At 49.6% G+C, this 22,024-nt stretch overlaps 1 protein-coding gene across 2 annotated transcripts in view; it reads left to right on the top strand.

Moving 5' to 3' along the window:
• RGL1 (ral guanine nucleotide dissociation stimulator like 1) overlaps nt 1-22,024 on the top strand; it is a 362,525-nt gene that overhangs the window by 332,029 nt on the left and 8,472 nt on the right. For both annotated transcript variants that reach the window (XM_045297937.1, XM_004706678.4), the window contains 6 exons: nt 1,303-1,389; nt 3,183-3,215; nt 5,635-5,756; nt 8,163-8,252; nt 15,800-15,986; nt 19,381-19,635. In XM_045297937.1, coding sequence (XP_045153872.1) covers nt 1,303-1,389; nt 3,183-3,215; nt 5,635-5,756; nt 8,163-8,252; nt 15,800-15,986; nt 19,381-19,635 — 774 coding nt within the window. The remainder of the gene's footprint in view (nt 1-1,302; nt 1,390-3,182; nt 3,216-5,634; nt 5,757-8,162; nt 8,253-15,799; nt 15,987-19,380; nt 19,636-22,024) is intronic.

Below are 22,024 nucleotides of genomic sequence, written 5' to 3' on the forward strand. Positions count from 1 at the left end.
AAACACCCGGTGGGCCGGATAAATGTCCTCAGCGGGCAGCATGAGGCCCACGGGCCCTAGTTTGAGGATGCCTGGTCTTGACTATAAAGAAAGGTTAGAGCAGGGGTCCGCAGACTTTTTAAACAGGGGGCCAGTTCACTGTCCCTCAGCCCGTTGGAGGGCCAGACTATAGTTAAAAAAAAAGCAAACTATGAACAAATTCCTATGCACACTGCACATATCTTATTTTGAAGTAAAAAAACAAACGGGACAAAACACCCGGTGGGCCGGATAAATGTCCTCGGCGGGGCCGCATGTGGCCCGCGGGCTGTCCTTTGAGGACCCCTGTTCTAAAGCGTTCCTTGTTTTATCAAATAAGGCCAACGGTCCGAAGGAGCCCCACCCAGGTATCCTATAGAAGCTGCCCCAGCCCCACCCCCAATCTGCGTTTCTCTGTTGTTGTTCTGGTTTGTAGACTTGGGTTATGGCTTCAGGGAGCGGATTTCAGAGGTGAGGTGCTCTTGCTTCACATGGTGATGCGTGATACGGTCTTGGCCATCTGGTGTCACACCGATGGTCTCACGGGGGCGGTCATCCTACCTCAGCTGGGCCAGGGAGAGTTTGCTACACTTTCCACACTAATGGCACTGCTTCTCTCCTTCCGTCTTCTGTCCTTGGTAAATGAACCCTGGTCTTGCCCAAAGGACCCTTTCAGTAGTGGCCCCTCAGACTCGTGGGTGGGTACTTTTCTTCTGTCCGGTAGCAGCCCACTCTTGCGCAGATGCCCAGGACATCGCTACCCAGGGCCATTCGAGACCACCAGGCATGTCCACACTCTTTGAAGGAGAACAGGTGCCCCTCCCAACCCAGAGCTTAAGCAAAATATACACCCAAGCGTGAACACCCCTGAAAAATACTTGGAAGAGGGCTCTACTGTGAGACTTTGAAAGTGTCATGACTTTGAAAGTTAGACCATTGTGTTGGAGTTTAGAATCTTGTTAATGTATATATGTAAATGAATATGAATATATATATATATACACACACACAAACATATGATTTGCTACATATATTGGTTGTGTATTTCTTGTGTTAGAGTTTTAAAATTTTTATTCAGGGAGGTTGGCACTAATGGCTTTAAGTTAGGTCATGAAGGGCCCTTCACGGTTCTCCACATTTGGTCAAGGACATTCAGGTCACTGCTACCCCTACAAACAGGCAGGACACTTAGCTCAGAATAAGCAGTGCTCTCATAGGGAGTTTCCAGAAATCCTTAAACTTTTCAATACCAGTGAAGACCGTTTTGCCCTGCTTGCTCCCTAGGGCGTGATGCAGGGAACTGTGCCCTACCTGGGCACCTTCCTGACTGACCTGACCATGCTGGACACTGCTCTTCAGGATTTCATCGAGGTGAGCTTTGTGCAGGGGCTGCCATTGGCCTCCGTCCTTCTTCCTTAACATCGGTGAGAAAAATTGTGTCGTTGGGATCAACTATGTGCCTGCTGTGTACACAGTTGTGTGTTGGGTGCAATGAGAAAGGTAACCCAAGCTCAAACACCCGTGGAAGGACTTAGATTAAAGCAGGCAGTGACAGGTAGGAAACTCAAATGACAGGTAACAAATTCAATGAGAAAACAAGAGGGTCAAAACAGTCCACAAAGGCTCTCACCAAGACCAGTTGACACCGTCCTGCGCCAGAGGGCTCAAGTACAGCCACGCCATGAGGGTGGCCAAGCCCAACAAGGTTTCTGTTCGGTTGGACATAGACTGCCGTGTCTCAGAACCAGCACAGCAGCGCCTAACAACAGCAGATCTTGAAGTGAACAGTAACAAGGTTCCAAGGAGACTGGCCTACTTCCATAGGAGGCTCCGTGGGGAAAGGGCCTGCTGGAGGACTGCGTTCGAGGAAGACCTGCCTGTTGAATGGGACTTTGGTGGTAGATCTGAGAGCGTCCTATCCTCTCGACATTCCACCTGGCGAGCCAGGGCCTCTGCCATATTGCTGGCTTGTCTTTGCTTCAAGTATCCTTGTTGCCCACCCCCAAGCCCCACCACCACCATTGCTGCTTGTTCTGGGGCTGTTTCTCTCTTTCTTCCTTTGTCTGTTTTCTAGGGAATGGGAAAAGATGTGAAACCCCATCAAGCAACTACTTGTTAGTAGCACTTCTAAAATATTAGAGAAGAAATTTGAAATTCAAAATTTAGGTTTAAGGATTGCTTGTCGATTGAAATTCATCGACCCTGCTGATTACCACATGCAGTCAGCGGCTTTTACTCTTATAGCTGGAAAGTGTAGGCACTATTGAATATATACCGACTTTCAATTTTATCACAAGAGTTCTCATTCATTCTGGACCTTTCGTTTACATTTCCTGAGTTCGATGTCTGCTCACATCCTCTGCCTCAGTTTATCTCAGGAAACACCCTACACGGTTGGGGAATTTTTTGGAAGTGACTAATAATTTAGAAACGAAATTCAGCTTGCTGAGAATAGGAACTGGAGGGGTGAGGAATAGAAACTTAACTTTTCCTGATGCTGTATAGATGTGACTTCCCTTTTGATAAACCATTGACAATTTGGTTTCCAGTATGACACACTGGCTGTTTTTGTTGCTTTGAGTCAGGGAAAAAAAAGTGTCATGGGATATTTGTTTGGGCTTTCTCTTTTGCTGGTTTGCAAATGGATTTGGATTCTGATATGTAACTTTCTTATCCTTTCTATTTTAGTTGGTTTCAGATATTCCGAGGCAAGCCTATCTTCCTAGTCTGCCCGATTATAATGAAAAGAATGTCGATTTTTCTTGATTCAAAAGATGGGCTCACCCTCCAGAGTAGCCACCATGATGGCCTCATTAATAATTGAGACTGAAATATGAAGCCCTGAAGGGGCGGATGAATAGAGACAATAACTGACGTAATGGGGAGTGCTGGGGGATACAGGGGTGGTTGAGAGGAATTGGGGGGTAAATGATGAGTCCTGGAGAGGGGAGGGGAGGAGGCACTGGCATGGATTGTAGTGATGTTTGTACAATTCTTTTTAAATACGACTGAACTATGGCAGTGAATGGCATGTGAATGCTATCTCAGTAAAACTATTGGAAAGAAACAGTCATTGTGACTTGATCACTCCTCCGACCCAGCAGAGCATAGGGCGGTGTCTCAGAGTAGCCCTGTTGGTCACTGATTCTCCCCTCTCTCTTTAGGGCGGGCTGATAAACTTTGAGAAGCGGAGAAGGGTAAGTAGAGATATCGGCTGTGCTTTTCCATTTTACTTGATCTGGGCATGAAAACAGAAAATGAACCAAGTGGGGACCGGAGTAGAGAAAGAAAAACAAATGAGCATTTATTAACTACTTATCAGACATCATTGTGCATGCTCCTTCATATCCTCCCCTCCCGCCCCCAAGAATATTTGAAGGTAGATTTTACCACCCTCAAGCCAAAGGGAAGGAAATCAGGGCTCAGGGAGCTGAAATACTTTGACCAAGTTACCTGGCAGCAGGAGCCCCCATCTAGATCTGCTTCACCCCCAAGCCCACACAAGCCCTGGTGGAGGAGGGTGAGCTAGGCTGCTGGCCACAAGGTCCGCGACGAAAACCCCCAGCCCACTCTGCAGGAGAAGAGGAGGCTTTCTCCCATTCCCACCCAGCCGGTCGTCCTGCAGACCCTCGGGGGCAGTTCTACTTCGTCCTACTTGGACCCCACAACACCCAGTTTGGTTTCTGAGGTTTGCCAAAGCCCCCTCTTCTATCTTCATGGCTCCCCATCTCCTCGACAATTATGTTCAACAAGAGCAGGCCCAATCTGTTAAGGAGATCAGGCTTTCATGCATAGCCAAGGGTCAGCAATAATGCTTACTTCTTAAGGGTCTGCTTGAGAAGGGAATGGAAATGGTCTTCATTTTAAACTAAAAAAAAAATCTTCAACCAGCCAACCAAAAACATCACTGGTGAATGGTTTCAGACTCCTGGCAACTCTGTAAGAGAGTGGAATTGCCGGGAGGGTGTCCGGAGCTGTAATCTCTATAGGGGCAGACTGCTGCGTCTTTCTCACTTCGAGTAGCCGGTGGGTTTGAACTGACTTTTGGTTGACAGAGTGTTTAACTACTGTGCCACTAAGGCTCATTACTCTTACATGTAGGTATTTTTTCCCCTTTCTTATCAATGTAGGCAAGGGTATTCAACATCGATTTGAATGTCTCTGCGGAAAGAACATTTTGGAACTCTGCTGGAAAAAAAATAAAATAAAACAGCTTTAGAGATCTGGCATGGTTTTGTGTTAAAATGGCATATTTCAATAGATATTGAAAAGATTCAAAGAGAAATGAGTGAGCAAAATAACCACTTCAGTCCCACATTCTCTCCTTGTTCTGTAGTCGTTCGGGTGTTTCCCTCAACAAATATCGACTGCATGCCCAGCATCGGTTGTCATAGCGATTATGTTTGGAGACTATGGAAGAGAAAGCAGAGTTCCTTGCCCTCATAAAATTCATAATCCAGAAGGGAGGCAGATCAATAAGCACAATTATATCCTGATTAGGCTGACGAGGCTGCCATTGGAAAATGTTGGAAGGGTGTCACTCCCCAACTTCTGAGGCCAAAGAAAGTTCCAAGAGGAAATCACATAGAAGTTAAAACCCTACAGATCCTGCAGGAGTTAGCCGGGCATAGATCATTTGGACAGGGCAATACGCTGAAGAAATGTAACTCTTTGGGCGCTGGTAGAGTGTACTTTTTCTTTGTTCACATCACGATAACTGTTCTCTGAGAGCCATGGTCATTGGGTGGGAAGTTGAGATCCGAGGAATCTTCCCTTGAGTGCCTTCTATCACATCCTACAATGAGAAACTCAGTGATTGCCCCCCTTTGCCCTTTAACTTCAGAATAGCGCTGCCTGGTAATTTCTCTCCTTTTAAGACTAGGATCTTTAACTTTTGGAACGTTTGAGTGTAAAACCTTAAAGCTCAAACCCAGACTAACATAAAACAAACTTTATTGAAACATCTAAAGAAGTATAAATAACGCTGGGCACAATTATATATTTGCTGCTCTTGTGAGCTTTAGAAGACTTAGTTACGCGATTTACTGGAGCAGTAAAAGCCCAAGAATCTAGGAAATTTAAACATTCAGGTTTATGAGGCTCTCGGTTGCTTACATACTCAGCCACACCAAAGCTTCTTTATTGAGAGGCACTTGATAAAGGCAGAGGGATGGGGTGGGGACTCCAGGACTCTAGTACTTGAAACATTTTTCACTTATCTTTTAGGAAATAGAAGTTTTTCATATCTTTTAGGAGATACTCAATCTCAAGTAAATACCATTTCTGTCTCAAGAATGAAAACAGAGAAGACAAGGGCAGCCCTGGTGATGAGTTGGCGTTGCTGGGCAGCCTCTCTTGCTCACGTAAACGGTTTCTCAAAGCAGAACAGGAGGGTGGACAATGACTTGAGCATCCAAGCACTTCAGATACTGAGAGTTGGGATGGCTCAGCCGTGTGCACCTACAGTATTTCTAAAGAAGCAGTGCTCCAGAGTCATCCTGGACAGACTGCTCCGCTGTTTATCCTGCTGTGGCATGTTTGCACGTTACCAAGATCTATCTGCCTTTGGCCTCCTTTTCACTCTTGCTTCTTGGTGTTCTGTCTTGCCTGCTCTAGGAGTTTGAAGTGATTGCTCAAATAAAGCTACTGCAGTCTGCCTGCAACAGCTACTGCATGATGCCAGACCACACGTTCCTGCAGTGGTTCCGGAGGCAGCAGCTCCTGACCGAGGAGGAGAGGTAGGCCGACACACCGCCCAGCAAGCGGGGACCGAGGCCTTGGCCAGACAAGGACCGCATACAATTCCTTATTTGGTCACCGATTCAACAGCTACCATGAAAGCTGGAACCTATGTGAGACAGAGACCTGCCAGAGAAAGAACATGAGCAACAGAAAGCACCCAGCAAGCAATAGGAAAGAGGCGAGACTGCGCTGAGCGTGAGAGCCGGAACATTGCCCAGACGTAGAAAAGCCGGGCCGAGGTCTGGCTCTCACAGATTTCTCTGTGGGAAGGGCCTTCAGAACGTGTGTGGAAAAGCTCAGCAAGCTTTTAAATTCCATTGCTCACCCACTTCCGGAAGTCCCCTTGTGCGTAGTGAGCAGCACCTGGGTTCCGCCGCGCCCTCCATTTTCTGGGGCAGCCAGGGGACGCAGGGAGAGCTCTGTGGAGGGCACCCGAGTTCTGCTTTCAGAGTCTTGCCCTGCCATTCTCTATCGTGGTGGCCACCCACTCTTTCCAGACACCAGGGTGCTCATCTCTAAGTCTGTCTGTGGGAGTGAAATGAAGTGATGCTTGCCCAAACATTGTTAAAGCGTTCATCTCCTCGTCAGGGCCGCGGCCACCGTGTTTGTTACGGGTGCTCATTGCTCCGGGTTTTCAGGGAGCTTCTGGACTGCAGGGAGAGAGAGGAGGAGCAGCAGGTGTGTAAGAAGTGCCCGTGGCTAGGAGCAGCTCATTTGAGCAAGGCTGGACAGGTGCTGGCTGGGAGGCACTCATGACTAGCATAAAGGAGTTGACATTTGGCCGGCTCCATGAAGGAGGCATCAGATTGGGCCAGGAGGAGACAGCAGAAGAACATTCCAGGCAGAGGGAAGAATGTAAGGCAAGGCTCCAGTGGCCTGGAGATACTCTGGCATTTGGGGAACAGTGAGAACGCTGGTCTGGTTGGGACATGGGGCAAGTTTGAAAATCTTGGGTGATGAGCCTGGCAAGGTATATTAGTTCCAGTGCCCTCAAGGTAGGCACAGCTGGGGTTCAGCCTGTATCCTGTAGTCTAGTCCTTGGCAAATTTGGTCATGCGGACCACATGTGGCCCACTGCCTATTTTCCCACTTTTAAATGGCTTTGGGGGGAACATCAAAAGGAGGCTCATATTTAGTGACAAGGGACAATGATTTGAAATGCCACTTTCACTGTCCATAAGTAAAGTTTTATTGGGACACAATTCATTGGTCTATGTCTTGTCTGTGACTGCCTCCACACTTTAATGAAAGTGTGGAGTAGCTACAACAGAGACCATCTGGCTGGCAGAGCCTGAAATATGGACTTGCTGGTTCTTTACAGGAAAAAGGTAGTAATCCCTGTCACCGGCCAGGGGAGTTCCTTGGTAGTGTATCACCCAGGAAAGTGAAGTTGGCAGCAAAATCAGTGTGCACCCCGAGGAAAGTAAGCTTAGGGAAGCACTATAACCAGTAAGGGACAGAGTTTGGATTCAAGGGCAGGCCCGCCTGATTCTACAGCGTGGCTGCAATGTTGGTTGTATAGCATTGGTCAGACCATAGGGCTTCTATAAGCTGTGGTTTCCTTGTTTGAAAACATGATTTCCAAGGCCCTATTTAGGTCTAAGAGGAGCCCTGGTGGCATAGTGGTCACTGTTGGGCTGCTGACCCCCTAGGTCAACAGTTTAAAGCCACCAGCTGCTCCGTGGGAGAAAGATGAGGCTTTCTGCTCCCACAGAGTGGCAGTCTCAGCAATCTACAGGGGCAGTTCTACCCTGCCCTATATGAGTGCCTGGAGTCAGATTGCATCACCTACCCAGTAACGAAGCACAGCTAGAGCCCAAAAAAGACATTTCACACTCGATAGAAATCCCCCATAGAAATCCCCCTTATGTTTGGGCCTGGCTGATTGATGTCAGTGTGGAGTGACTTTAACTTAGGATATTGTAGCAACTGAAGCATAACATTTATGTATCTTTACGAGGATTGTAATTGTTGATTGCTGTTCCCAGAAGGCTAGCAGTTGACAAAGGTTGCTCTCGGTCTTCAGTTCCCTGAGCTGAAAGTACAGGTGTGTGTGGGAGCACACACGGTGGGGGAGAAGGGAAGGCCTTCTTCTGGCCTCCTAGTGAGATGCGAAGGAGAAGGAAACAAATTGGAGTCAGATTTAGATGCCGTGCAGGTGTGCAGGCCCTTGTTTTGGAGGCATGCCAAACTGTACCTCCATCAAGGCTCCAGCGGTCAGGGTCAGGAGAGGCCACCCATAGAGACCCTTGTAAAGCTGGCCACCAGGTCAATACCCTGAGACACCTGTGACGGGATTCAAAGGGTATCTTTGTGCTCAAAAGCATGTGAAAATCGTGTGCATTTGAATCAGCTCCTCGGTTCTCCAGCTCTGGTCTTAGGAACACCTCTCTCCTTCCCAGCTACGCCCTGTCGTGTGAGATCGAAGCAGCTGCGGACACCAGCACCACCTCACCCAAGCCTCGGAAGAGCATGGTGAAGAGGCTCAGCCTGTGAGTGTCCCCGGGCCCGGGAAGGTGCAGTCTGAGGGAGGGAGGGAGGCACAGAGCCAGGGCCCTGAGGAAGAGCAATGAGTCCACTTGCTAAATAAGTTCTTGTCTGGCATGAGCTTAAGGCATAAGCTAAACCAACTCATCCTTCTCCACTGCTCACTCCAGTATAAATCATCATCCTGTCCCGGGACCATGCTAACAAGACCCTTTCTGCCTTCTGCCCTGTACTCTTGCCTCCAGTAATCCATTCCCCAGTGAATAGTCAGGGTGCCCTATAATATATACCCCACGTTATGGCGATGCCTCTGTACAAACCTCCAGTGTCTCTCTTTTATTTATTTTCCAGATCTTTCTTTTTCATTAAATACGTTTATTGGGGGCTCTCACATCTCCCATCACAATCCATACATTCATCCATTGTGTCAAGCACATCTGTACATATGCTGCCATCATCGTTTTCAAAGCATTTTCTTTCTACTTAAGCCCGTAATATCAGCTCCCTATTTCCCCCCTCCCTCCCCCACTCGCCCTCCCTCATGAACTCTTGTTAAGTTATAGATTATTATTTTCATATCTTACATCGTCCTGTCCGCCTTTATGCACTTTTCTGTTGTTCGACCCCTTGGCAGGGGTTATATGTTGACCCTTGCGATCGAGTCCCTCTGTCTCTCCCAACCTCCCCTTATCCTGCTGGCATCTCTATTCTCATTGTTGGTCCTGAGGAGTTCAGCTATCCTGGATTCCCTGTGTTGTGGGCATTTGTCTGTAGCAGTGTGTGTGTTCTGGTCTAATCCGATTTGTAATGTAAAATTGAGGTCATGATAGTGGGGGGAAGGAAACATGAAGGAACTAGAGGAGTTGTGTGTTTCATCGGAGCTATACTGCACCCTGACTGGCTCATCTCTTTCTTATGACCCTTCTGTGAGGGGATGACCATTTGTCTACAGATAGATTTTGGGTCTTTACTCCATGCCCTCTCCCATCCCATTCATATTGGGTGTGATTTTGTTCTGGGTCTTAGATGCCTGATACCTCATCCCATCGACACCTCGTGATCACACAGGCTGGTGTGCATCTTCCATGTGGGCTTTGTTGGTTCCCTGCTACATGACTGCTTGTTTAACTACAAGCCTTTAAGACTCCAGACACTATATCTTTTGATAGCTGATCACCTTCAGCTTTCTTCACCACATTTGTTTATACACCCATTTTGTCTGCAGTGATCGTGCTGGGTAGGTGAGCATCACAGAATGCCGGATTATTAGAACAAAGTGTTCTTGTGTTGAGGAAGTACTTGAGGCGAGGCCGAATGTCCATTTGCAACCTCAATTCTTAACATATAGATTTAAGTACATAGATCCCCTCTCGTTATATATAAATATATTTACATATGTACATGCCTATATTTAGACCTCTATAAGTGTCCTTTGCCTCCTGGTTCTTTCCTCTATTTCCTTTTACTTTCCTCTTGTTCCATCATCATGTTCAGCCTTCATTTGTGTTTAGTAATTCCTCGCTGTTACATTGCTGATTATCGTATATACTCGAGTATAAGCTGAATTTTTAGCACATTTTTAATGCAGTTTTTTGTAAAATTAGGTGTCTCGGCAGATATTCGGGTCGGCTTATACTAGAGTATGTACGGTAAGCCCCACTAGGCATCCTACGACCTTCTCTCCATCAATTTTAGTTCACTTGTAGTTCCCTTGTCCCTGGGTTGGTTTCCCCCCCACCTCCCTCCCTTTCTCCCACCTCCCCTTCTCATGTATCCCCCCCTGGAACCATCGGTCCTGTTCTTTCAGTCTCCAAGTAGCTTATCCTGCCTATCTTATCTAGATAGACATGCAGAGACAGTAATAAGTGCAAAAACCAGGCCAAACAAAACAGCAAAGGAAGTAAAAACCAACAAAACAATAAACAACAAAAAGAAAACCACTGACAAAAATGGAAAAGCCTATAAATAGTTAAAGGCCTGTTTGTTGCCAATCGAGTGTTTTCCAATCGAGTCTGATGGGGTCCCATACTCTGTTTTCAAAGTCTATTTTTGGTATTCCTGGGGGATTTCATCACTTTGCTCCCCTGGCTGCTCTGTTGCATGCCCTTAGTGTTTCACCCCAGTGCAATGGGGTCAGATTGGACACAATTCCTGCACTGTGTCTCCAGTGTTGTCCCCGCAATACTATAGTTCAGTGAAGGACGTTGTGTATCGTGGTGGGGCCGGCCCTATGGTCCTCTCCGTGCATTGTCTTCTCTGAGCAGGAATATCGTCCTTAGGACTTGGTGGACCAGGATGTGTTCCCCTCTTGCTCTCTCCCTCTTTGTTTCTCCTGTGTGCTCTAATCAGATGTGCCCCTCTCCCCAAGCTGTAGCTTCAGTGCTGTCCTCTGAAGTCCATTCTTCTGGGGAGGGGAGTGGTGTCCACATAGTTGGGATTGAGCTGTCCCCGCAGCAGTGTCTCCATTTTAAAGTAAGCCTCCAACACGTTGTCCACATGTACTAGACCACCCTTGATCTGCCCCCTACCTTCCTGGCCAACTTCCTGCCCTTGTACATCAAGATCCTGCCACCCCAGCTTTCTCACCATCCTAAGAGGCCAGCTGGCTTGGTTCCACCTCAGGACCTTTGCACCTGCTGTTCTCAAGGGCTGGGATGTTCTTTCTCCATGGCTAGCTTCTCTTGGCTCCTAACAGATCACCCTGTACTGTTGTCTCTGCCCCAGGCGCCATCAGTCCCTGTGCTTGTCTCTTCCAGTGTAACGGAAGTCACCTGAGAGGAGGCACCATGCACAACTTGCTCATCGCTGGGCCCCCAGAGCCTCTGTTGCTAACCTGTGATATGCGTCTCTCTTTGAGTAAACTCCAAAGTCCTTACAGAGGCGCATGAGGCTCCTCAGGATCCCCAGCACTGCCCTGCATGTGTCTGTCTGGCCTCCTCCATCCTCTCTGAAGGCCCATCTTCTTCTTCGCCTGCTCACACTTTCCTTGCACCGTGGCCCCCAGTGCCCACTGGACACTGGAGAGGACTTCAAGTCTGTGAACACATCCCGTTGTCTTCTGATGCCACTTTCCCCACAGACTTTTTGAAGCCCCTCCTGTGTTCTGAGTGCTTGTACTTGTGGCCTCATCTCCTCAGCCACGGGCTCAGCCCCTCACTTCCTACAGTTCTTGGCTAAAATGTCACTGTGTTAGTCTGGGTAAACTAGGGAAACAAGTCCACAGAAAGTCATATGTGTAAGCGAGAGTTCTATATAAAGGGTAAGTGTACATTAAGAAAGCCTCCCAAACCAGTGCTGTCCAAGCCCATAAGTCCAACATTAGCCTATATGTCTGACACTAATGTACAAAGTCCTCCTCCATCTCACAAAACACACGCAATGACACTGACAGCAGGAGGAAAGCCGAGTCAGTGAGTGTGTAAGCATCTCAGCGCTGGCAGGGGTCTCCACACGGCTGCTCCAGCACTCAGGGCTGCATCAGGGTAGGTCCATGTGGCTTCTCCTCAGGGATGTCTTGCAGGAACTCAGCCTTGCCAGCTGAAGCAGGGAACTGGCTAAGGCAGCTGCACCGTGGTTGGACCATCGCAAAGCAAGAGACCCGAGAACTAGAAAGGCGAGGCTCACCGAGCCATTTATCTCTCTGCCCTTCGATTAATCCCACATGTGTTTATCAGCCAGGTTGGCACAATAAACTTTAACTATCTCAGTCACCTTCTCAGGGAGTTTACTCACCTGCCATTGGCACTACTCTCTCCTCTTTTGTGTTTCCAGAGAGCATTTACCTTCTGACAGCCTGTCTATTGTGCATGTCTATTTTTTATCCAGAATACAAACTCCATGAAGGCAGAGATCTGTGCCTGCTTTGGGTTCGTGGCTGTATGCCCAGAACCTGGAACAAGGTCAGATGCAGCATAGATGCTTAATCAATATGAATCCACTGAGCTGTTCTAACAGCAGCCCGTGTATTTCTCATTGGGTTCTCCACATAACCTAAGAGATGGCTCCTGTTCTTCTACTTAATTTATAGCCAAGGGAGTGAGGCACACACAGGTTAATGACTAGGGGAGTGGGTGGAGGATCTAGATGCAAATGTGGCCCTGGAGCCCAGTATCTACTGGCTCTAGAAAGGAACGCTTTCTGTAGGAAGACAGGGAGAAAAGCCGCAGTAAGGACAGGAAAGGAGGAAGGCAGAACAGGTGGAGGGTCTATGGTGGAAGAGAGAGAAACTCCTGGTCTAAGGCAGGGGTCGGCAGCCTTTTGGGATGGAAGAGCCGATCCTGTCCCCCACAACAATTTAAAAATGATCAGAGAGCCATAAATATATGTTTACAAACAAATGAGATCACCATTATCTGAATATCCTCTGCATTTTTCCACTTGACTTCAGAGCCACGTGTAGGTACTGAAAGGGCTGCACAGGGCTCTCGGACCACTGTTGGACAACCCCTGGTCTGATGTGACCCCACACCTTGATGGTAGCTATTCATGCAGAAGAACGCTAAGAGAACCTAATCCCTGCCGCCGAGTTAACTTCTTAGACATCAGGCTCGTAGAGACCAGGGATGAATGAATCTGATGGGGGCTTAAGGAGGTTGGCGCAAGGAAACCAGGATTATAATGTGACTAATACGCCGGTTGGTGGGTTTCTCTTTGGAAGGCGTATCCCTGTGTCTGAACGTTTGGGTGACAGACCTCGCTGTGGCCTGGGATTGGCTGGAATACTGGCTGGGGCCCACTGGACAGATGGCACAGTGGGGCAGGATCTTCTGTTTTGTCGTGCGTAGGATGAGCTTAATGCCACCTCAGGGAGTTGTCTCGGGTACTAAGTGGCCTTGTAAATATTTGAAAACAGTGTCTCCCGCTCAGTGAGGGCCTGAGAAGCAGCCACTGGTTTTCCCGCAGCAAGTCATGTTTGGTTCCTGTGTTTTGAAGCCTTCTTTTTGGCTCAGAATTCCACAGTTCTGTTTTCCAGCTCTCTCTTTCCTGAGACCTCGGTGAATCACACCGGGCCACAGGCAGGGATGGCACGTGGCCCTGGAAAGCCCCATGCCCCAGTGTAAGAAAGGCCCTGTGAGTGCCGGTCGGTCGTTTCCGCCCCCAGAATCTGCGGCTGCGCAGGCTGCTACCCGCTCTCAGTGCCTGTCTGGGGCACCTGGCTGGACCATGAGATTTTGTAGTGTAATCCCGATGTCTTGCTAACCCTCTTGCTCATTCAAATCCTGCCCTGGCCATCAGAGCTCTGGGTTTCTGAGCCTGTAGACTCCCTTCCCCAGGGTGTGTTCAAGGCCAGGGGTCCTCAAACTTTTAAAACAGGTGGCCAGTTCACTGTCCCTCAGACCCATTGGAGGGCTGGACTATAGTTTTTTTTAAAAAAAAAACTATGAACAAATTCCTATGCACACTGCACATATCTTATTTTGAAATAAAAATCAAAACGGGGCAAAAACACCCTGCAGGCCGGATAAATGTCCTCGGCGGGCCGTATGTGGCCCGCGGGGCCGTAGTTTGAGGACCCCTGCTCTAGGCTGCCTTGCTGCCTTCTCATCTCGGCAAACAGAAGAGCACGAGCCTCCTTTGAGATCACCAGAGCACCCGAGTAAGCCCTGCCATCAGAGGGTCACACCCACGAGGGGAACCGGCCTCCCGAGGGAGGACTCCAGGAGGGTGGGACATCCTGGTGGTCTTCTCTGCTCCCGGAGGCATCCAAATTGTTGGGAGTTTACGCACCTGCTGTTGCTGAGTTGGATGCCCTGAGGGCCATGGCTTTCTTTGGGGTTTAAAGAGGTCACAGGCCCTGGGTGGTGGAGTAGGGGACTTGAGTGCAGGTAGACCTTTGTGCTGGTCGTCCCAGTGCCAAGTGTCACTACCCTTATCCTCTTATTCCTATCCCAAGTCATACTCACCTCTCTATAACCGCGTCTACACTGGCCCTTTCCAACGCAAACCTCTGTCTGTATTGTGGAGCCTACAGAGGGGGTCTGAAAGAAAGGGGAGCAGGGCTGAGATGGCGAGGATGTGGAGAGGCACATTTTAGAGTTCATAACGCCAAAAGTATCAATAAAAGTCAAGCCATCCTCATCGCTTCTGCCATTATTGTTCTTCGCGTAGCGCATGGCTTGTGGATTGAGCCCCGTCTGCTAGCTTCCCTGCATGTCGTTCTTTCTTGCTCCTTCCTCTCAGTGGGAATGTCAGCCTGGCCAATCCTCTCCGTTCCTGTCTCGGAGAGTCTTTCTTTTGTGCTCCCTCTTGGAATTGCGTTAGAATTTTATTACGTTGGTTTATGGTGTGATGTTAGAATAGTATCCTAGATTGCAAGAATGCGGTTGGTTGCCTGCACTCAGCACCCTGAAGAGATGTTCTGGTTGGGTGGTTACGATGGAGGTGCCTTCTATCTGTTGAAGTTGTATTCCTTTGCTTGCACGCGCACTGTGCCCCTGCCCCCTCTGCTTCCAAGAGCGTGTTTTGTCTTTGCCATACCAGTCTGCAGCCGAAGGGGAAGGTTACGCTTCGTCCTCCTGCTCAGGATGCTGTTCCTGTAGAGCCTCGGTTCTGGAATCCCCTGGTGGTTTCAAACTGCCAACCTTAGGCTAAGGGTGAAGCCCGTTGCGACTCCTGGCCTTATATAAGGGGCTTCACTTCCAATTCCCCACCTGATATAAACAGAAGCCATTGGTCCCTGTAGGGAACCCTAGGGGCATAGTGGCTATGAGTTGGGCTGCTAATCGCAAGGTTGGCGGTTTGAAACCACCAGTGGTTCCTCAGGAGAGAGATGAGGCGATCTACTCCAGTAGAGAGGCACAGTCCTGGGAACCCACAGGAGCAGTTCTGCCAGGTCCCATAGGCTGCCATGGGCTGGCACTGACTCAGCGGCAGGGAGTTTGGTTATTTGTTTTGGTGCCTGTATCCATACTAAAGCCCAGGCTCCTCCTCCTTGAAGACGGCCACCTCCCACTCCCCGACGGGAGCAGCTGCAGAATTAACTCGAGTGCTTCTCCTTTTCGGTTCCTCTTTTGTGTCTGGCTTGTAGGGATTTTCCTTACTACCCTGCACATTCAACATTCAAAGTAGTTTTTAATATTATTTATCTAGTTGTCTTCTAGCGGAGGGGTTTCACCAGATTGTTGGAAGCTAAGTCTTCCTCCCTAATCTCTGACTCAAAGCTTTCTTCAGCCCTGTGAAGTTATTCCAGGCGGGACACGGTAGGGGGTGAGGTGATGGTCTTTAGATCCTGCCAGAATGGTCCACAGGCTGTTAAAAACTGGAGAAGCACTGACCTAGCGAAACCTCAGAGCACCACATCCCCCTTTCAGCCCAGCAACCTGGGTGTTGCTCTGAAGCTGGAAATGGCCCATCGGGACACGATGTCTACTGCGATGTTTCAGAACCGGTATGACACATGCTCTCCCAAAACAGTGACAAGAGACACACGATGGAGACTACATGAAGGACTTAAGCCACACGAAATATGTGTCTTCCTGGGTCACACAGAGAGCTGTTTGCTCGTGGGTTCCAGATTAGTACTGACCCGAACGCCGGCGTTCTGTCCCTGCAGACTGTTCCTGGGCGCGGACGTCATCGCCAGTAGCACGCCCACCAAAGAGCAGCCCAAGTCCACGGCCAGCGGGAGCTCCGGCGAGAGCCTGGACTCGGTCAGCGTGTCATCGTGCGAGTCCAACCACTCGGAGGTGGAGGGGGGCTCCATCACGCCCATGGACACGCCCGACGAGCCCCCCAAAAAGGTAGGCGTTTAATCTCATCCCAGAATCCCCAGCGCAGTTGTCGACACGGCACGTGCCCCTCCAGGAAGGTCCGTTGGCAGAGTCACGAGCTCCACCCAGGGAGCTGTCAGCCGGAGGCCGCGACTGCGGGACTGTGATGGCCCCCTGCACATCCCCAGCGCAGGAAAGATTGTGTCCTCCCTGTGAGCCGGGCTGGAGGTAGGAGAGGTGGGAGGGTCCTAGAGGTGCGGGAGCTCCGTGGTGTCGGGCCACAGCAATGTGCCGTAACAAGCCTACTCCAGAATTCCATGGCCTGGACGCTGGGAAGGCTGAGCAACTGGTCATGACAATTCCGTCTACCAGATGGGGGAGAGCAGAGAGGAGACAGAAGTGTCGGGAAGGGATGGAGGAACTGCCGTAGAGAGATTTCATGTTCCGGGGCTGCACAGAGAACCGACAAGAAGCCAAAGGACCAGTCTGAATCTTCTAGAGGCATCTGCTTCAAGAGACTTAACCAATCACCCAAACCAGGCCCACTGCCATGCAGCCAATTCTGACTCGTAGTAGCCACACAACAGAGGGTTTCCGAGAGGGTAAATCTTTACAGTAGCCAACAGCTGGTTTTGAACCACTGACCTTGTGGTTAGTAGCCCAGCAGTTAACCCACCATACCACCACCGATTGGGGCAGTGTCTTGGCCAATTGGCAGGCTGTAGTCACCAATACACACCCTAGCCTGTTTGTGTCAGTGAGGTGGCGACAGGATTGTATCCTCCTCTCTGCACAGGGACCCAGGGGTTGTTTCTCACCAGGGCACTGAGGTGCTGTAAGCAGCACCATGGCCCTGGGACCCTTCAAGGGACTGTCACAAAATAGCCAGCCTAGAGACGGGCTCTGGCCTCGGGCTCAGGGCTCATCATCATGAAATACCACAGCAACTGCCCTGTTGGGCTTCTCACCTTTCTGCTCTACAATCTGGGATGGGGTGCAGGGGTGGGATGGGGATGGGGAGCCCTGCTCCCTGCACAGATACTGAAGGAATAGGAAGCCCCACAAAAGACCCACCTCCTAAACCGGGGATGTGATCCGTCTCCACGGCCTGGCCTGCAGCGTGGATTCCCCAGGTCCTTGTGCACTGAGGCCCGGCCTCTGATGATGGCTGTTGCCTGAAAGAGACCCCTGAGGCACAGCCCATATCCCTGTGAGGAGAACGGGGTCACAGTCACACTCTGGCGGGATCCTGCTGCAGAGCCCTGCATCGTGTGGTCTGTGCGCCTGGGGCGCCAGCCTCTGCTCGGGCTGGCATTACACTGGCATTCCAATTTCCTGTTAAGTCTCATATATATATATATATATATGTATATATATATATATAATGTTTTAAGCTTCGGATAAATTTTTCTCAGAGTCACAGATTTTTATGCTTAAAAGTGAGTTATTGCCTTGGTTGCAAGTATTCCCAGGACTGCAGAGTCCCTAGACATGAACTATAAAGGCCCCGTGTTCCAGCCCCAACCCCCTGCTCACTCGACCCCAAGGACCTGCCTTCGTCCCCTGAGATCCGTGACGCACCTCCCTCCCCCACTGCCTCCCTGCGGCGCCTTCCTTTCCCACAGTCTAATCCAGTGGTTCTCAACCTTCCTCATGCCGTGACCCTGTAACGCAGTTCTTCATGTGGCGGTGACCCCAAACCATAAAATTGCTTTCGTTGCTTCTTCATAACTCATGTCGCTACTGTTATGAATCAGACGACCCCCAGAGGGCTCACGACCCACAGGTTGAGAACTGCTGGATCTGTTTGCCAAAATGTGACCTGCTAAGTTGATTCACACGTAGTTGATTCACGCAGGAACCACACACACATACACACGCGCGCGCGAGCGCACACTGGGGTAAAACGTGTGTCAGACCTGCCACATCAGTTAGCTGGCTCTTTAATTAAGCAAAGCACACAGAGGAATTTTATGATCCACTATGCTATAGGAAAAGAAGTCCACAGGAAATACCACTGCACGAATTTCACTTTACTAGAGCACCTGGAAGCTGAGCTTGGTTTCTATGGCAAGTCTGACAAGTGTAAAAGAAATGGACGTTATTTATATTTAAATAAATCACTTTGGGATTTTTTTTTGGTAGGGTGAATGTGGTGTGATTCAACCTAACCCCTTAAAGAAATAATTCATCACTGTCTACAGTATGAATTGGTATTTTAAATGATTCCATTTTATGGGGGTGTGTGCGAACGCCTACTAATGCGTTTTTGTTGTAGTGGTTATGCATTGGGCTGCAATCCTCATGGTCAGCAGTTCAAAACCACCAGCAGCTCCTGGGGAGAAATATTGGACTTTCTACTCCTGTAAATAGCTACAGTCTCAGAAACGCACAGGGGGTCCCCATGAGAGGCCGTGAGGGACGAGGGGTTTGAGTCATCCTCTTTGGTCCCTGGCAATGCAAGTGTGCTACGCACATGGTTAATCAGAACAGCAAGGTAGCCACTGCCCCTTGGCCTTGCCTGCCCTTGATATGCAACCTGACATTGTGTGGTTGTCACTAGCAGAAGTGTGCAAAGGGTCCCCAGTGTCCAGAGGCTGTCACTTTATTTCTCTGAACTCATTCTTCGTGTCTTTATTATGCTCTGCTTTGGGCCCCCAAGATGGTGTGAGGCTCAGATGGGAGAAGGTAGATGGCAAGCCCGACAGACGCCTCTCAGCGCAGTGAGCGTTGCCGAGTACTGACAAGCTGACGGTGTGAACTTGGAGCCCCACTGACGCCCTCTGGGTCTCAGCTCCTCCATGCTAAAACAGGAGGAGAGCTGGGTGAGGTCTCCCAGGGTCTTCCCAGACCTAATGTTCAGTGCTGAGCTATATAATCGGTAGTGCTTATTTTAGGAACTTCCAAAACACACATTTCTCTTGCTGGACAAAATCTGGTGTTGAACTAGAATCAGGATGGAAGTCATCATGCTCAGCACTGTCCCCACTAGAGTCAGTGGGCCTCTGTAATCTGATGGTACAGGCTTTCCGCCAGCCTGGTGCCTGGTGAGCAGCAGCTTCTCTGGAAACCGTCTTCACTCTAGTTTCAGGGGTCTGCTGCCACCTGCTGGTGTATGTCCTTAAGAGCAGCTAAAAACTATCGCCCAGGGACAGGGTGTAGGGTGTGTGTGTGTGTGTGTGTGTGTGTGTGTGTGTGTGTGTGTGCCCAGGGACAGGGTGTAGGGTGTGTGTGTGTGTGTGTGCACGTGCGCTGAACTTTGTCCATTAAAAACTATCCCCCAGGGACAGTGTGTGTGTGTGTGTGTGTGTGTACTGAACTTTGTCCATTGCCACATCTCCCTCTGCTTTGAAAATGGCAGTGCAGTCTTTCAGTCGAAGCTCTAACCGTTGTGATATTTGGGGTGGGGTGCTTGCTTTTCCAGCTCTCGGAATCCTCCTCCTCCTGCTCCTCCATCCATTCCATGGACACAACTTCCTCAGGGATGTCGTCCTCAGTCAACCCCCTGGCCTCTCCTCCCCCCTGCCACAGCAACCCCAAGCTGCACAAGCGCTCCGTCTCTGTGACCTCCATCACCTCGGCAGGGCTGCCCCCGGTGTACAACCAGCAGAACGAAGACACGTGCATCATCCGCATCAGCGTGGAGGATGACAACGGCAACATGTACAAGAGCATCATGGTAATTCAGGGGCGCGGTGGGTTGGGCCCACGTCTCCAGCCAGCCGACGCACCCCCCTGTGTGTGAGTAACACACACACACACACACACAGCATAGGAATGCCAGCTCCCCCGAGTGTGTCTGTGTGGAAGCATCCAGACCTGGTGCTGCAACAGCACAGCATGAAGCTGAAGTTCAAGGTCAGTGGTGGTACTTGGTAGGTGCCGTGGAGAAGTTCCGACTCACAGCAGAACGAAACCCTGCCCAGCCCTGTGCCTTCCTCAGAAGGGTTCTTAAGTTTGAGCTCATTGGTGCAGCCCCTGTGCCAATCTGGTCGAGGGCTGCCTTCTTTTCTTGCTGACCGTGTTAGTCTGAGTGGACTAGAAAAACAAATTCATAGACACGTTCATAGGTGTATAAGGAATAGGTTTATCTACAAGAGCAGTTGAATATTGAGAAAACATCCCAGCCCAGTCCAGACCAAGTCCATAAGTCTGATATTAGCCCATATGTCTGATTCTGATGTATAAGGTCCTTTTTAGACTCACGAAACACATGCAATGACACTGAATGCAGGAAGCTCAGTGGCCAGCTGATGCAAAGTCTTGTGGTGGTAGAAGCATCTCAGGTTCTACCAGTGGCGGTGGAAGCATCTCAGCACTGCCAGGGATCTCCACATGGCTTCTCCAGTTCCCAGGGCACTGGGTTTATCAGCGTAGTGCCATGTATCTTGTCAGTAGAGCGTCTCTCAGGGAGTGAGGAGAGAACGAGTGCCTCCCACCCCCAAGGAGGAAATACAGGAGCTCCCAGGATCCTTAAGGGAAGGCCATGCCCACACAGAGGCCTCATTGGCTACGACTCAATTGACAGACTAGATTCCACCCCTTCACTCTTAACCCTCTCAAGTCCCAAATTGACACCAGCTGATGTAAGCACCACTCTGAGCTGCTTTCCCAGGCACAATGTCCTTCTCCAGAGACTGCCTCTCCTGAGGAAATGTCCGAAGTACTTGACACAGAGTCCCGCAGTCTTTGCTTCGGAGGCACATATTGGCTGTACTTCATCCAACACCGATGTGTCTGTTCTTCTGGCAGCCCATGGCACTTTCAATATCCCTTGCCAACACCGTCATTCAAAAGCATCCACTCTTCTTCAGAATTCCCTATTCACCTGCATAAGAGGCAACTGAGCATACCATGGCTTGGGTCAGATGCACCTTAGTCCATTCTCAAAGTAACCTCAAAGTTAACAGTTAAGAGCTACCTCCAAGCTTCTACACACAAGGTTGGAGGTTCTAATCCACAAGTGGTTCTGTAGGAGAGAGGAGCAGGCAGTGTGCTCCCACAGAGGTCTCCACCTAGGAAACCCTCTGAGGCAGTTGCCCTCTGGCTTGCGGAGGCCCTCTGAGTTGGCTGTACTCACCAGCAGGCAACACCAGTGCACGCAAGGAATAGTTTCCGCAGCTTAAAATAATCAAAACGTATCCATCCAGGTTGTCAGGGTCACCTCTTTCAAAGCCAGCCATTTGAATGACTATATAATTATCGCAGAGAAGATGCACTGCGTCTCCCCTTCTTGGAAGTCTTCCTGTGGAATCCTGCACCTGGCTTTATCGTCGAATGTCCATGCATTCATGGAAATGAACTGCGTGCTGTTGAATGCCTGTCCGTCAGTCATTCTGAATCCATTCAGCGAGTGAGGTGGAACAAGCTGAGTCAGTGAGGAACTGTGCCGATCGAGGAGAATGCACTTTCTGAGCTATTGCTGAACTGGCTGGCTGGCTTTGACGGCAAATGCCCAATCGTGACAGTCGCTTCGGGCACACATAGAGCGTCTCCTGATGCTCGCTTTGCGTGTGTTTGTGACATGATCATGTCGAGAACAGTCCCCATATTTCACAGAGCACATCACATGCTACAATGCCTCTCTCCCTCGGCACGAAAACCACAGCAAGTTCCGCCTCTCTCCTCACCTTTGCCCCTCGAGTTCTTTGAGGGGACCCCAGCACTTCAAACTCAGCCCCAAATATAACATCCGTGGGTCTGGAAGGGTTAACTCTCCGTATTCTAAAAAGAAAGCTCTTTGCTTTCATGCATTCGTTGGATGAACATACCATTTGTTGTACTGGTCATTGGGTGAGGGTCTGGAGACCAGGCAATGAAGAAGACATCTCTGACATTAGGGAGCTTATAATCCAAGGGGGGATGATAAAGCATCCTTCAAAATGTAGCATTCACTGTATTATAGATCTAATGTAGGCTAGATTATAAAGCTCCCAAAGCCCTGATGAAAGAATTTGTGCTACTCCCACGGGCAATAGGGACTTAACAGAGATCTTTAAATAGACACGAGGTTTGCATGTTAGAAAACTAAGTGGCATTTTGGAGACTTGATACCGCGTGGAAGTGGG

Source organism: Echinops telfairi, unplaced genomic scaffold (genome assembly GCF_000313985.2).
Source record: "Echinops telfairi isolate 266 unplaced genomic scaffold, ASM31398v2 ScPeMD7_7424;HRSCAF=8462, whole genome shotgun sequence".
Taxonomy (NCBI): Eukaryota; Metazoa; Chordata; class Mammalia; order Afrosoricida; family Tenrecidae; genus Echinops; species Echinops telfairi.